The sequence below is a fragment of the Mytilus edulis genome, chromosome 11 (genome assembly GCF_963676685.1).
Source record: "Mytilus edulis chromosome 11, xbMytEdul2.2, whole genome shotgun sequence".
Classification (NCBI taxonomy): Eukaryota; Metazoa; Mollusca; class Bivalvia; order Mytilida; family Mytilidae; genus Mytilus; species Mytilus edulis.
The window spans coordinates 78230949-78247362 of record NC_092354.1 but is presented as its reverse complement, the minus strand read 5'-3'; the positions used below and the strand labels follow the sequence as shown (position 1 = coordinate 78247362).

The 16414-nt window shown below is 32.9% G+C and overlaps 1 protein-coding gene across 2 annotated transcripts in view; it reads right to left on the bottom strand.

The window, feature by feature from the left end:
- Positions 1 to 2444: 2444 nt before the first annotated feature.
- LOC139496362 (E3 ubiquitin-protein ligase TRIM71-like) overlaps positions 2445 to 16414 on the bottom strand; it is a 96125-nt gene continuing 82155 nt past the window's right edge. Inside the window, exons 1-3 of one of the 2 annotated variants that reach the window (XM_071284885.1) lie at positions 4777 to 5593; positions 4040 to 4096; positions 2445 to 2552 (exon numbers count right to left, since the gene is read on the bottom strand). In XM_071284885.1, coding sequence (XP_071140986.1) covers positions 2477 to 2552; positions 4040 to 4096; positions 4777 to 5543 — 900 coding nt within the window. In that variant the 5' untranslated portion in view covers positions 5544 to 5593 and the 3' untranslated portion in view covers positions 2445 to 2476. Of the gene's footprint in view, positions 2553 to 4039; positions 4097 to 4776; positions 5594 to 16414 lie in introns of those variants that run through there. The other variant, XM_071284886.1, reaches the window with a different exon arrangement.

Below are 16414 nucleotides of genomic sequence, written 5' to 3'. Positions count from 1 at the left end.
CATCTGGAATACGATACGAGTGGTAAATTTGAGAATCAGACAACTGTTATTATAATTAAAGATCTAGGAAAACCTTGACACGTCGTAAGTGAGATAAGACCCATCAGCCTTAATTGTGACTGTAAAGTTATGGGATATCGAATCAGTATGTTAGTGCTGAAAAATGAGAAAATGATAAATGGATAGTTGAAATTGTTTGTCACAGTTACTAGATGGAAGATGTCAATTCTGAAAGAAAAAATCAAAATAAAAAGCAGAACTTGTTCTTTCGGTTATATCCTTAATTCTAAATTCACTGTGATACGATTGCTAATAATATATTTCTGTACGGGCTTTATAAACCAGGTTTTTATCACACAATTTAATTTTAATACATGCAATTTATGATTGCTTCATTGAATTTTTTTTATATAATAAGCAAGCATTGGTTTGTTGTAAGTTAATACAAGCCGAGGAAATAAATAAAATCCGTTTTAAAACACTTTATGCCAATGTAAAATACTTGTAAACACATTTTAAAATTATTTAAAAAACAAACAACAAAGGCCAACATAACTTCGAAATCATCATCAGTCCCGAATAAACTAAATACATTAATGTTAATATCCACTCCGATTTCACTACTGCAATAATTGTCACTATAGTATTCATTTTTCCTTTATGATTCAAAAATATATTATAACTTTAAACCAACATACAAGACAACAGATAATTCAAAATGGAAAGTCCTTTATCAGATGGCAAATCAAAACCTTAAACACATCAAACGAATAAAAACATTTGTCATATTCCACTTGGTACAATCATTTCCTCATACGGAAATGAGGGAGTAAATTTGGTTTTATAACTTAACCTGTAATCCGTATGACAGTCGCATATAATTCCCTTAAATTGACAACAATGTGTGGGCAAAACAAATATAATATGTCATAAGGAAACTATTTTTTTCAATTCCAGTATAACAGATATAAATTGAAAATGTTCTCAAAAGACATGTTTAACAAGATACAATGGGCATTCGAAAAGCATAAAACCCAATGAAAAAATACAACACTTGGACAAAAAAGACAAGAAGCCAAACAACAATTTTAAAACAGTACATAGAAAACTCAGATGTAGCATTCGTCGTATTACTCATGGAAAAATCTTGCTTTTTGGTTGGTAAAATAAGACGAATTGTTGTACTGACAAATGTAATATATCCATGGTTATACATGTATGTCATAACAATATTTCCAACGGCCACAACATTGGATTCAATGTCCTCTGTGCTATCAGTATTCCGCAATCAAGTCATCATGAAAAGTCATTAGTTACCTGGTTGAAATTAGAAAATAAAACTAACAAACCTAATCAAACACTTCAAAATCTAAATCGAATGACAAGAAAATATCGTAAACGTGGTAATATTCAACCATATCCAGCTGATATCATAAAGATCCTGTTTTAATATTGCAGTATGTATCTCATGGTTAGTGTTTAATATTTATTCTTTTATAACATGTGTAGTATAGAATGATCAAGTGATTGAGATACACAAAATGTATGTGTAAAACTTGTCTGTAGTAGATGACCGTTTTGAATATTTGTCAATTACAATAGACGTAGATAATACTTACTTATCAGGTCTCTCTTCCTTTCTGAAAGATGAAACAGATCAATGGTGTTAGTTATATATGCATAAGTGAAAGATGTATAAACAAACAGACCAGTATATTTGCTTCTGTTCAATGTGAAAATGTGTTGTGTCATTCATTATTGAGGACTGAGGTTAAGCTGTTCCATGTTTTTTCTGGAATTTTCAATAAAACAGACATCAATGGTTTATCAGGAACGGAGTATAGTGTTGGACGACCTTTTTCTAAATTGTCCTTGCATCATACATGTTTCCTTTTAAGAATGGCATCTATGTTAAATTGAGAATGGAAATGATGAATGTGTCAAAGAGACAAAAACCAGACTTAAGAGTAGAAACCAGCCGACGGCCACCAATGAGTCTGTAACACAGCGAGAAAGTCCTGCAAGTTCTGTGAAAATAGACGTCATACTAATCTCCAATCACATTAATGAACTGAAATAAAATTGAAAAGACAAACAAAGACCAGAGGCTCCTGAATTAAGAAAGACGCAAAAATGCGGCGGCGTTAGAGAAGTTTAGTGAGATCTCAATTTTCCCTATGCTTAAATATCAAAGTATTTACAAATTGAGAGGAGGTAGAATTCTGCTCTTAAACACTCTTTCTGTTTTTTTCATCAATGGATTTAAAAGATTTCTGAAACATTGCAATCATCTACAATGTATGTGGCTTAAAATAAGAACAAATGACAGAAGTTGCATTTTCGAAGACCAAACATATTCTGCACTTCATTGAAATAAAGGAATACAAAACGTTTTGTCTTCATACTTTAGATACGCCATACATTGCCATAATATGCATAAATACATCTTTGTGTCATGTCCATAGATACAAGGAACTTACCGACACTTGCTGCATCTGTACAGGTGTCTCCCTCGCTCTTTTGTTTTTTTGTTCACTTCCTGTTTGTAATCACTATAATGAGCAACACTAAGCTATTAATAACTGGTAGACACATAATCAGTGCAAAAATAGCAAGCAGCATTTGAAATATATACAAGAGTCATATACCAAGTTAATGAATCTCGAAATAATTGAAAAAATAATCTATAAGAAAGAAAAAAAATCCGCTCTCACCCAAACAGAGATACAATTTTTTACCAGGAAGATATATTGCTTAAATTCAGAGAGGTTTCCTATGGTTCAGTGTAGAACAGAAGCTGTTTACCCACCAAGAGTATCACAATTCACCATTTGTTGTAAGTGGGGGTTGCCGTTACCTAGTATTCCTAATTTTTTGACAAAACCTTATAATTAATTTCGACTTTTTATTTAGTCTTATTGGTGTGTGTCGTTCTTTTAAACCAAATTGGATGACATCATCAAAACAATATAAGAGATTACAGCAACAAGAAAACAATACATCAAGGTCATTCTTTTCTATATTCCAAATCCTTATAGAATTATTCCTGATTTGCATATCCTTTTCCTTCCTTTTCCCTGTCTTTCCTACAGACAATAAAAGACTGAATGAAATGACGAACTATTTTAATTTAACCATTCATAAAACAGCATATTTGTAATCTCGTTTCAACTTGTTGAAGAACTATATACGATTATTCCAATCATTTTGTAATGACTGATAGTTCTCATATCATACAATCGAAACCCCTTGTACTAACTTCATATGCATTTCGGAAATGTGACTGATGAAATCATTCAACCCATCAAGAGTCGATTGTGAAAGTGACTACTTGATTCGTTAACCTCTTAATCTACAGTCGATTGTGAATGTGAATGTGAATGCTGAGTGGTTTAACTCTTCATTGACAGTCGATTGCGAATAACTTTGTCAATTGATAATATGAGGTGAGAATATCATTCAAAGAGAACAATTCCATATGAGGAAAGATACGACATACAAAGACTATTTACAGAAGGATAAATTACACATAACAAAACAGTATGACTTTGATTATACGTGCCTCAATAGTCCAGATAATAGTGATGAATGACTTTTATATTTTGCTTATATCGTATAAGTTTAAAGAGTTTCTAAATACTTCAACAAGACAAGCAAGGACATTTTAACGAAAATTAATTGCAACAAAATCTAAACACTATTGAAAATAATTGATGCTTCTTTTATGCTTTTGCATATCATAAGAAGATTTATAAACTTAAATGCAATCGTGATCGAGCCAGTGTGTTCTAACGTACGTAGTGGAAAAAAGAGGAGAGACATAAACCAGAGAGACATTCTAATTGATTTATCGAAAATAATATTAAACGGTAAACTGGTGTACACAATATTTAATACAAATTTAATCAGACCCTTGCAACGTCAAATGGTGAAGTATGCAAGAAAATAATGTGTAATTCACTCAAACATTTGATAACAAGTTTACATTGTCAAATACGTAACTTTAAAAACTGTATAATATACAAATATATTTCCCTACCTCTTTGGTGAAGGCAATTCTCTTTCTCTGTTCATGTTTTGTTGTGTACGCATTTCACTGATAAAAGAAAAACTGAAATTTTTATATTTTTTCTCAAAATGTTCTGTCAAGTGTCAGGAGTATAACACCTGTTAACACATAGTCATTATCTGTGTATGTTGGCGCTTGGTTTTGTAGCAGTACAGTGTTAATATTGGTCTGTTGCTTTCCACTTGTAATTAATGTGTATTTCCCTCAGTTTTGTTCGGATTTTTTCCAGTTTAATCGATTTATGACTATTGTAAAGCGGTATACTTCTATTGTATTTATTTCTATTATAATATTACATAAAATGCATGAACTTTGAAAAACATATTTAAATAACGGGAAAAACATTTATATCTGTACTAGTTTGAAAGCAAGTATTTTTGCATTTCTACATTCGTTTACGATTTGTAGAGATTTGTACATGCACAACTTAAAATATGCACATGTATCAATACAACTTAAAATATACACTACCATAGACCACAATATTTATCTACTGGAGCACATAGTAATTCCATAATATTAAACAATACATTTGTAATGAACATATATTTGTATTTCATGAATTATCTCTCCTTCGCCTGTCATATCTTTTTCAGACATAAGTTGATATTTTAGAATGCAACATAATTTTGATTTCGCAAAAAAACATTAATATTAAAGCATGTATTACGACCACAAAAATGCTCAGTCATTTTAAGTAGAATTACCTGATTATGTAGTTACCAAACAGCTGTTTAACGTCGTTATCTGTTGCAGACTTAGCAGTGTACTTTATGTTCGAAAACTCGGGAATTGGCTTTATCGTCAGCTTTGCAATGTCATCTGAAAGTTTCTGTAAAGACTTTAACAAATTACCATCGTTTCTCATCTTGTCGAGTTTATAAATCTGCTTGTCTAAATCGCTTACTGTCTCCAACTCCATTCTAGTATCTGCCATGATCTTTGTTAATCTGTCCTTTTCTCTCCTAGATTGGTCATTGACCGATGAAATCATCTCTGCGACACATTTGTCAACCATAGCCTTGATCTTTGTACCTTCTTTTGTGATAGCTTTAACTACTTCTTCCACCTTAACATCAAATTCCTTTATACTTTCGTCTATCTGCTTCATGTTTTGTGTTGACTCTTGTATTTTTCTACTTAGGTTTGTTGTATTCTTCTCCTTCAGCTGTTGTATGCTGTCCATAAGCTTGGAAAAAGCATGCCCTGTGTGACTGCCAGTTACACAACTACTGCACACTACTACGTTACATGTTTTGCATACAAAACTGAAGTCTTCATTGTGGTCCTTACATTTCGATTTACCTTCCGGGATCACATCTGAGGAAGACTGGAACTGGTGAGTTTTTGATATTTTCTGCCTGCTATGAAAAGTTTTACAATTTTCACAAAAGTATTGTTCACACTCCAAACAGTATTGGGATCCTGTAGCACTTATACATATCTCACATGTTTTTGAGGCTGCCTGCGCCATTTTGTCACGTATCGTCCGCAATGTATACTACACAGGTAAGGTATATAACCATTGATTTCAACGTTCTACATTTGAATCAATAACGGTTATCTATGTATGTTGTGTATTTAGTGATAAACTGTGAAACATTAAATTTAGATTATAACGTGAATATCATTTGAACATGTAAGATAAAGAATTCATTGACTATACATAGCTAGTGTACAGTTATGTAAATGACATTAGGTATTGACCTGCATTCTTGACTCCGTAATCATAATTTAAATAAACAACACAAACTATTGTATTGAATTATACCATGATAACTGGAATATGTGTAGATGATATTACAAAATAAATGTGAAAAAAAAAGATTTGGTATGATTGTCAATTAGACAACCTTCTACAAGAGACAATATGATACAATAACTTGTAGCTAACGGTCACCGAACTAGAGATAAAGGATACAACAGATAGAGTGTTTCGGCCTCATAGCTTGACTTACATTTGGAAATTGACAATGAGGGTAGGTTGAAAAAAAACTTTACTACAAAAGAGATTAGTTTAGCTTTCAAATTGTGAACTTTCCATTTCTAAGTAGCAACATCACAGCAGCACCTGCATACGGGAAATATGTCCCCCAATGGATACAATATGCCCGTTCTTGTATTTCCTTTCATGATGGTTACTGCTTAAAAAGAAGATATTAAAACAAGAGTTCCAAATGGTGAACTCTCATTGTTTTTTTATTATTTTTTTTTAACTTAAATAAGGCCGTTAGTTTTCTCGTTTGAATTGTTTTACATTGTCTTATTGGGGCCTTTTATAGCTGACTATACGGTATAGGTTTTGATCATTGTTGAAGGCCGTACGGTGACCTATAGTTGTTAATGTTAATGTCTGTGTCATTTTGGTCTTTTGTGGATAGTTGTCTAATTGGCAATCATACCGCATCTTCTTTTTTATATTGAAATCATCCCTTCGTTAAATTTACGGACGCCATCACGGGTTGGTTGACCGTTGTGGAATTACCGTTTCACATATGATATCAGATATGTTCCTGACGTCGTAACTACATTTCCCTCCCCTTTCATGAATGTGACCTAGCGAATTAGACTATTTACCGGATTTGTTATAACATGAGCAACGGCAGCCAAGTGGGGAACAGGATCTGCTTTCCCTTCCGTAGCACCTGAGATCACCTCTTATTTTTGGTAGGGTTCATGTTACTTATTCTTTAGTTTTCTATGTTGTGTCGTGTGTACTATTGTGTGTCTGTTTGGCGTTTTTATTTTTAGCCATGGCATTGTCAAATTATTTTCGATTTATCAGTTTGACTGTCCCTCTGTATGTAAATCATGATTATTAAATGATTAAATATAAGAAATAAATAATTCGGTTACTTTGTTTTAAAACTTGTAGAGGTTGACACTGTAAATGTTTAAGAAGGGTAAGCAGATCTGACTTCAAATAGTTAGCACTTTCGAATTCAAGCTACACTGAACATCAATATTTTAATAAAAAGTCTTATCAAGTATCATAAGTTCAATAAACAATAAAAAAAATGTTTTAAAAGGAAAACATCACAATGTATTATACATAACACTCAGGCATATATTACCTTAGCTGTTTTTGGCAACACTTTTAGGAATTTTGTATCTCAATGCTCTAGAACTTCGTACTTTATTTGACTTTTTTTTAATTTTTTTTTAATTTTTTTACTGTTTTGGATTGGAGCGTCAATGATGAGTCTTATGTAGACGAAACGCGAGTCTGGTTTACACATAAAATTTAGTCCTGGTATATATGATGAGTTTATTTATACATAACACACAAGATTTACCAACACGTACCTAGCGGGAAACCTGAAGTAAAAAAAAAATGTTTTTTTTTTAATTTGTCTGTTCAATTAATATATTTTCAATAATGAATTGTGAAGAAAGCAGTATTATGATATTAAATATCATAACAATAAAGGTTTTTTGTAGAGTAAAAGGAAATAAGTTAACTTGCCTAAAAATCCACAGTTATGTAGTAAATTAAATTCTGTTTGGATGCATCAGCTTCCCCATCACTAAAAAATACTGACGCCGTGGTATGGTCTAGAGTAATTTATTGACGTAAAGCATAACAAATATCTCAAAGAACAGGGAGTTAGGTCAGCAGTGCTGTAATAAATTATGATTTATTTTGTTATCATTACGAGAAATATTTGGCATTTAAATTGTGTTAGTCAGGTAATTACTTTCATTTTGATTAAATTCTATGCCACAGAACAAAAACACACCAACATAAAACAAACCTGAACGTTTTCCTCAATTTCTTTTTGGCAGCATTTTGTTCAAAGTTATATATGTCTTTCTGACATTGTTTTACATCTAACCCATCTATTGGTTTTGAATTTACATTTTTGTCTATTTTCTTATTTTTTAAATTTTGTTTTGTAAAGGTACTTTTTACGATTAAATATTCTCTTAGGTTTGAAGTTTTTTTTGGTGAACTTCAAAACCATTAATTTTGGAAAATGGGTGAGATGAGGGGGGTAAAAGAGCCAAAAAATAACGATTTTTTAAAAATTGTTTCTTGAAATCTAATAGCGTGTGCCTACGTAACCCAGAGAAAGTATGGCGATTAAATGAGCAACAACAGTTCACATGACATTAAAAAAATCCTGGGTCACGTTTGTTCAGGCACTTAAAAACTAAAAAATAGTTTTACTGAACACCTGAAAAATGAATAATAATTACAATACTTGAATAATAACAGAAAGTTTACCCCCTCACCTCATCCAGTTGCGAATAATAGTGGTTTTGAAGTTCATCCAAACAAACTTCAAACCTCATGGAATATTTTAACATGAAAAGTAGCTTTCCAAAAATGAGAAAATATAAGACCAAAAATGGGTCATATCGTAATTTGTCCTTTGGGAAACGATCTGTATATCTATCGTGAGACTTTGCAATTATTCACATTGCCTTGATTAACTAATTCTCAGTTTTCAATTTTCTATCTAGAGTTTGCGAAACAGAAATTTTTTGCTGTATTTGTGAATTGTCGAGTTCTTTTGTCATATTAGTTTGGAATATCCACTTTGCATCTTACTACTTTTCTATGTAGCAACATTCCAGCAGCGCTTGCATACGGAGAATTTACCTCCCAATTGATACGATATTCCCGGGCTTGTATTTCCTATCATGATTTCCTTGATGGAGGATTGCTGTACACAAGGAAGCTATTGAAATTGAAATAATCCCTTCGTAAATTTACGGACGCTATCACGAGTTGGTCGACCGTTATGGAATAACCGTTCCACAGAGTGTGAATTACCAAACAAGACTTTTTACCGGATTTGTAATAACATAAGCACCACGACGGGTGCAACATGTGGAGCAGGATCTGCTTACCCTTCTAAGACACCCGAATACAACCCCAGTTTTTGGTGGGGTTTGTCCTGCTTAGTCTTTATTTTTTTTATGTTTTGTCTTCCGTACTATTATTTGTCTGTATGTCTTTTATTTTTTTTTAGCCATGGCGTTGTCAGTTTATTTTAAATCTATGAGTTTGACTATCGCTCTGATATCTTTTGTCCCTCCTTTGTTTATACTAAGAGGATTATAGGTTTTAAGCCAATATAATACATGAGTAACATTCAAAAGACAGTTTAAGAAGGTTCGTTGCATTGATTTAATTCGTTACATATTAAATGAAAATGTTTGATGAGTTGTGCACAGCTCATTCTAAATCAAATCATACAGTGCTTGATTTATTGCATATAAACTGTGTTTAGTTTTGGATTGGTAGATGAAATGTCGTATTGAATATCCGAAATTCATAATAACATCTTTACATTGTCCATTTGCTGATGTAGGTAAATATGTTGCATGTAAATAACTAAAATAAATAAAACACAATACGAAAAAAAATAATATGTAAAATAAACCAATCACAGGTATACATAAGTCAATATCCAAATAACAAAGAAAAAATCAAGCGTTTTTTTAGATTATTCATCTTTATCAATATTTTTGTTCTTCTCTGTGTCTGCGTTGTCTAGTGTTATTTTACACCATGTATATGGGCCATATACCTGAAAGATAGAGGAAATAACACCAATGTTTTGCTAATTTAATTCAAATTATTTATCTTTCACATGTTTTATATCATCTTCGTCGACCATTTGTGAATGTTGTGGTGTATACTATTTAAATGTAGTTTAAATATCTCTGACCACTTTAAGGCTGTCAAAGTGAAGGTTCACGTGATATGTTTTGCTTGAAAGAAAACAGTCACGTGATATGTAAAATATATCATAACATGTATTTGTTCAGTTCTTACAACACAAATGTCAAGTATACTGATAGAGACCATTCCCTAAAGGAATGGGGTTAGGGTTTTGGAGTTTGACTGACGTTGTTCAATTTTGCCACATCAGTTATATCGTCAATATGTTCGATATGATTGTATGTAAAAGAGAACTTCATCTCCATTATCGTATATAATATCAGCTGTGACGAGGTCATATTTAATTTTTATTTTAATTAAATGATTTATTTAATCTTGTGTTCTAAGTACTTACTCGTTATAGGTAGCAAAGCTAAAATGAGGAAATATTGTAATTAATTAAATAATAACAACATGAGGACCTTCGACATGAGTATAAGTTTACTTATAAGATCTATTATGGATTTCAATGGAAATTGTTCTGTTTTTGTTAAGATTTGAATAATACAATTGTACATTCGTTATGTTTTGTTTCTTGAACCAAGCAAAGTAAATACATTTGCTTATAGTTCCGACGTATGAACTCTTCCTAACAAGTCGTTACATGGCACTATTATAACTTGATACAACATGACGAATGATTCTTTTAGCGTCACTCATGTGTGTATTTATGTAACACGCTATGTATTTTATATATGTTCATGATTAAGTTCGAAAGTGTTGATGAAATCTAACGCAACCTACCATTTTATTATTTATAACCTACTGCTGTTATTGAATTCTATTTGATGCAGTGAGAAATTATTTTAAGAACATGTAGATTTTCGTCCCTGTTTATTTTTCAATTATGAATATGGGGGTTATTCAGACGCTAAAACTTGTTTTTTTATATTTTTGTTTATTATGTTGACATCAACATGAATAACTGGTCGGTTATAGAGTCAACTGATTTAAAAGACTGTATAAGAACACTGTTATGGTTGGACCAAAATGATTGAAAGTCAACAGTGAACTTAACATTAAAATAAAAAAAATCATCGCGTACTAGGCCCTCTGAAGCGTTTTCCGAATTGACCGCAAAAAGAGGTTGGATATACTAAGGGGCATGCACTACTGTTAAGTGGTAAGAAATGACAATACAATGCCAACAAAAAAACACCAAAAAAAACCAAACGAGTTCATAAAATTCACGTAAAAACCTGTGATGATGATCACAGTTTCTCCAAAACGGTATCAGATTAACAGGAATACTATAAATCATATCAACAAAGAAGAACTGGTCATTGAACTGATGATTCTCACACCATGCACAGAGACTATTAGCAAAAATATTAATTATTATACGATAGTAGACATCCATCAAACTATTTTGTCTTCAATTTATGACAGAACACCATTTAGAATAAGCGGATTTGTTTATGAATCTTAACTAAACAAAGTATTACTAAGTTTTTTAAGTATCACCACGGATGAGGTATTTTTGCTAATAGTCTCTTGAATAATTGTCTGGTCGGAATGAGTATCTAATACTGAGTGACGATCTATAAACCTTCAGAAAAGGTATTCACCTGCAATTTGGTAATGATATAATATGTGTACTTTATACCTTCAGATGAGGTATTCACCTGCGATTTGTAATGGTATGCTATGTGTACTTTATACCTCCAGAGGAGTTATTCACCTGTGATTTGGTATTGACATAATATGTGTACTTGATTCCCAGTCACGCATCGCATGGCCCCGAATGGTCAATATTTTGTTTATATAGTTACAAGTGATTGATGCACTCACTAACACATTGTTGATTGCTCTGTCGGTCAGTGTATTAACAAAACGCTTCCCTAATACCTGTAAGTTGATAAACGTTCAATTAAATGCATAAGTTACCCTCTAATTGATATCCTTACTTGTATGCTGCTTTGAATTTACTTATTTATTTAAGTCAGGTATAAATGACAGATCTGATCACGTATTGAAAAAATACATGTACAAATGTAGGGTAGAAAAGATCTAAAAGTAGAGGATTTGTAAACCATAACATCGTTTTCGAGTCCACTACTTCTTCGAGATTATTAAACTTAACACAGTGTGTTTATACTTATCACAGTAAACTTATCTGTATGGTACAAAACACTAACTATCCACTACAAAATACCAAAGATATAAGTTCAGTTAGTTGGAACATCTTATCACTAAACAATAATCAATCATATCATTAATTCATCAAAATATGTACATTCGCAGAACTCTAAACAGAATTTTGTGATTAACGTAGCTTCTAAAACGAAGTATATATGTACAGTTATTTATGTCGTATCAACACATATCTCATATAAAATATAAGTTGATAAGATATTAGTGTTTTACAAACGAGACAATCTGTCACATCAAGTTCGCTACGAAATTTGATTGACAATCCTTGTGATGATGGAATGGTACATTATGACATCATAGAGCTAGGACAAGCCGTTGGATAATGGAATGGTAAATTATGATATCAGAGAGCTAGAACAAGCCTAGGAATAATGGAATGGTACATTATGACATCATAGAGATAGGACAAGCCTTGGGATAATGGAATGGTACATTATGATATCATAGAGATAGGACAAGCCTTGGGATAATGGAATAGTACATTATGATATCATAGAGCTAGGACAATCCTTGTGATAATGGATGGTACATTATGATATCATTGAGATCGGACAAGCCTTGGGATAATAGAATGGTACATTATGATATCATAGAGATAGAACAAGCCTTGGGATAATGGAATGGTACATTATAATATCATAGAGATATGACAAGCCTTGGGATAATGAAATGGTACATTATGATATCATAGAGATTGGACAAGCCTTGGGATAATGGAATGGTAAATTATGATATCATAGAGATAGGACAAGCCTTGGGATAATGGAATGGTACATTATAATATCATACAGTTTGGACAAGCATTGGGATAATGGAATGATACATTATGATATCATACAGATAGGACAAGCCTTGGGATAATGGAATGGTACATTATGATATCATACAGATTGGACAAGCATTGGGATAATGGAATGGTACATTATGATATCATAGAGATAGGACAAGCCTTGGGATAATGGAATGGTACATTATAATATCATACAGTTTGGACAAGCATTGGGATAATGGAATGGTACATTATGATATCATACAGATAGGACAAGCCTTGGGATAATGGAATGGTACATTATGATATCATACAGATTGGACAAGCATTGGGATAATGGAATGGTACATTATGGTATCATAGAGTTAGGACAAGCCTTGGGATAATGGAACGGTATATTATCATATCATAGAGATAAGACAAGCCTTGGGATAATGTAATGGTACACTATGATATCACAGAGATAGGACAACCCTTGGTATAATGGAATGGTCGATTATGATATCATAGAGATAAGACAAGCCTAGGGATAATGGAATGGTACATTATGATATCATAGATATAGGACAAGCCTAGGGATAATGGAATGGTACATTATGATATCATAGAGATAGGACCAATTTTGGGATAATGGAATGGTACATTATGATATCATAGAGATAGGACCAGTTTTGGGATAATGGAATGGTACATTATGATATCATAGAGATATGACACGCCTTGGGATAATGGCATGCTACATTATGATATCATAGAGTTAGGACAAGCCTTGGGATAATGGAAAGGTACATAATGATATCATAGAGATAGGACAAGCCTTGGGGATAATGGAATAATACATGATGATATCATAGAGATAGGACAAGCCTTGTGATAATGGAATGGTACATTATAATATTATAGAGATAGGAGAAGCCTTGGGATAATGGAATGGTACATTATGATATTATAGAGATAGGACAAGCCTTGGGATAATGGAATGGTACATTATGATATCATAGAGATAGGACAAGCCTTGGGATAATGGAATAGTACATTATGATATCATAGAGCTAGGACAATCCTTGTGATAATGGAATGGTACATTATGATATCATAGAGATAGGACAAGCCTTGCGATAATGGAATGGTACATTATGATACCATATAGATAGGACAAGCCTAGGGATAATGGTATGGTACATTATGATATCATAAAGATAAGACAAGTCTGGGGATAATGGAATGGTACATTATGATATCACAGAGATAAGACAAGCCTTGGGATAATAGAATGGTACATTATGATATCATAGAGATAAGACAAGCTTTGGGATAATGGAATGGTACATTATGATATCATAGAGCTAGGACAAGCCTTGGGATAATGGAATGGTACATTATAAAATCATAGAGATTGGACAAGCCTATCTCATATAAAATATAAGTTAATAAGATATTAGTGTTTTACAAACGAGACAATCTGTCACATCAAGTTCGCTACGAAATTTGACTGACAATCCTTGTGATGATGGAATGGTACATTATGACATCATAGAGCTAGGACAAGCCGTTGGATAATGGAATGGTAAATTATGATATCAGAGAGCTAGAACAAGCCTAGGAATAATGGAATGGTATATTATGATATCATAGAGATAGGACAAGCCTTGGGATAATGGAATGGTACATTATGATATCATAGAGATAGGACAAGCCTTGGGATAATGGAATAGTACATTATGATATCATAGAGCTAGGACAATCCTTGTGATAACGGATGGTACATTATGATATCATTGAGACAGGACAAGCCTTGGGATAATGGAATGGTACATTATGATACCATAGAGATAGGACAAGCCTTGGGATAATGGAATGGTACATTATGCTACCATAGAGATAGGACAAGCCTTGGGATAATGGAATGGTACATTATGCTACCATAGAGATAGGACAAGCCTTGTGATAATGGAATTGTACATTATGATATCATAGAGATAGGACAAGCCTTGGGATAAAGGAATAGTACATTATGATACCATAGAGATAGAACAAGCCTTGGGATAATGGAATGGTATATTATGATATCATAGAGATAGGACAAGCCTTGGGATACTTGAATGGTACATTATGATATCATAGAGATAGGACAAGCCTTGAGATAAAGGAATGGTACATTATGATATCATAGAGATAGGACAAGCCTTGAGAAAAAGGAATGGTACATTATGATATCATAGAGATGGGACAAGCCTTGTGATAATGGAATGGTACATTATGATACCATAGAGATAGGACAAGCCTTGGGATAATGGAATGGTACATTATGATATCATAGAGATAGGACAAGCCTTGTGATAATGGAATGGTACATTATGATATCATAGAGATAGGACAATCCTTGTGATAATGGAATGGTACATTATGATATCATAGAGCTAGGACAAGCCTTGGGATAATGGAATGATACATTATGATATCATAGAGATAGGACAAGCCATGGGATAATGGAATTGTACATAATGATATCATAGAGATAGGACAAGCCTTGGGATAATTGAATGGTACATTATGATATCATAGAGCTAGGACAAGCCTTGGGATAATGGAATGGTACATTATGATATCATAGAGATAGGACAAGCCTTGTGATAATGGAATGGTACATTCTGCTACCATAGAGATAGGACAAGCATTGGGATAATGGATTGGTACATTATGATACCATAGAGATAGGACAAGCCTTGTGATAATGATATGGTACATTATGATACCATAGAGATAGGACAAGCCTTGGGATAATGGAATGGTACATTATGATATCATAGAGATTGGACAAGCCTAGGGATAATGGAATGGTACATTATGATATCATAGAGATAGGACAAGCCTTGTGATAATGGAATGGTACATTATGATACCATATAGATAGGACAAGCCTAGGGATAATGGTATGGTACATTATGACATCATAGAGATAGGACAAGCCTTGGGATAATGGAATGGTACATTATAATAGAGATAGGACAAGCCTTGTGATAATGGAATGGTACATTATGATAGAGATAGGACAAGCCTTGTGATAATGGAATGGTACATTATGATACCATAGAGATAGGACAAGCCTTGTGATAATGGAATGGTACATTATGATATCATAGAGCTAGGACAGGCCTTGGGATAATGGAATGGTACGTTATGATATCATAGAGCTAGGACAAGCCTTGTGATAATGGAATGATACATCATGATATCACAGAGATAGGACAAGCCTTGGGATAATGGAATGGTACATTATGATATCATAGAGATAGAACAAGCCTTGGGATAATGGAATGGTACATTATAATATTATAGACATAGGATAAGCCTTGTGATAATGGAATGGTACATTATGATATCATAGAGATAAGACAAGCCTAGAGATAATGGAATGGTACATTATGATATCATAGAGATAGGACAAGCCTTGTCATAATGGAATGGTACATTATGATATCATAGAGATAAGACAAGCCTTGGGATAATGGAATGGTACATTATGATATCATAGAGATAAGACAAGCCTTGGGATAATGGAATGGTACATTATGATATCATAGAGATAGGACAAGCCTTGTGATAATGGAATGGTATATAATGATATCATTGAGATAAGACAAGCCTTGGGATAATGGAATGGTACATTATGATATCATAGAGCTAGGACAAGCCTTGGGATAATGGAATGGTACATTATGAGATCATAGAGCTAGGACAAGCCTTG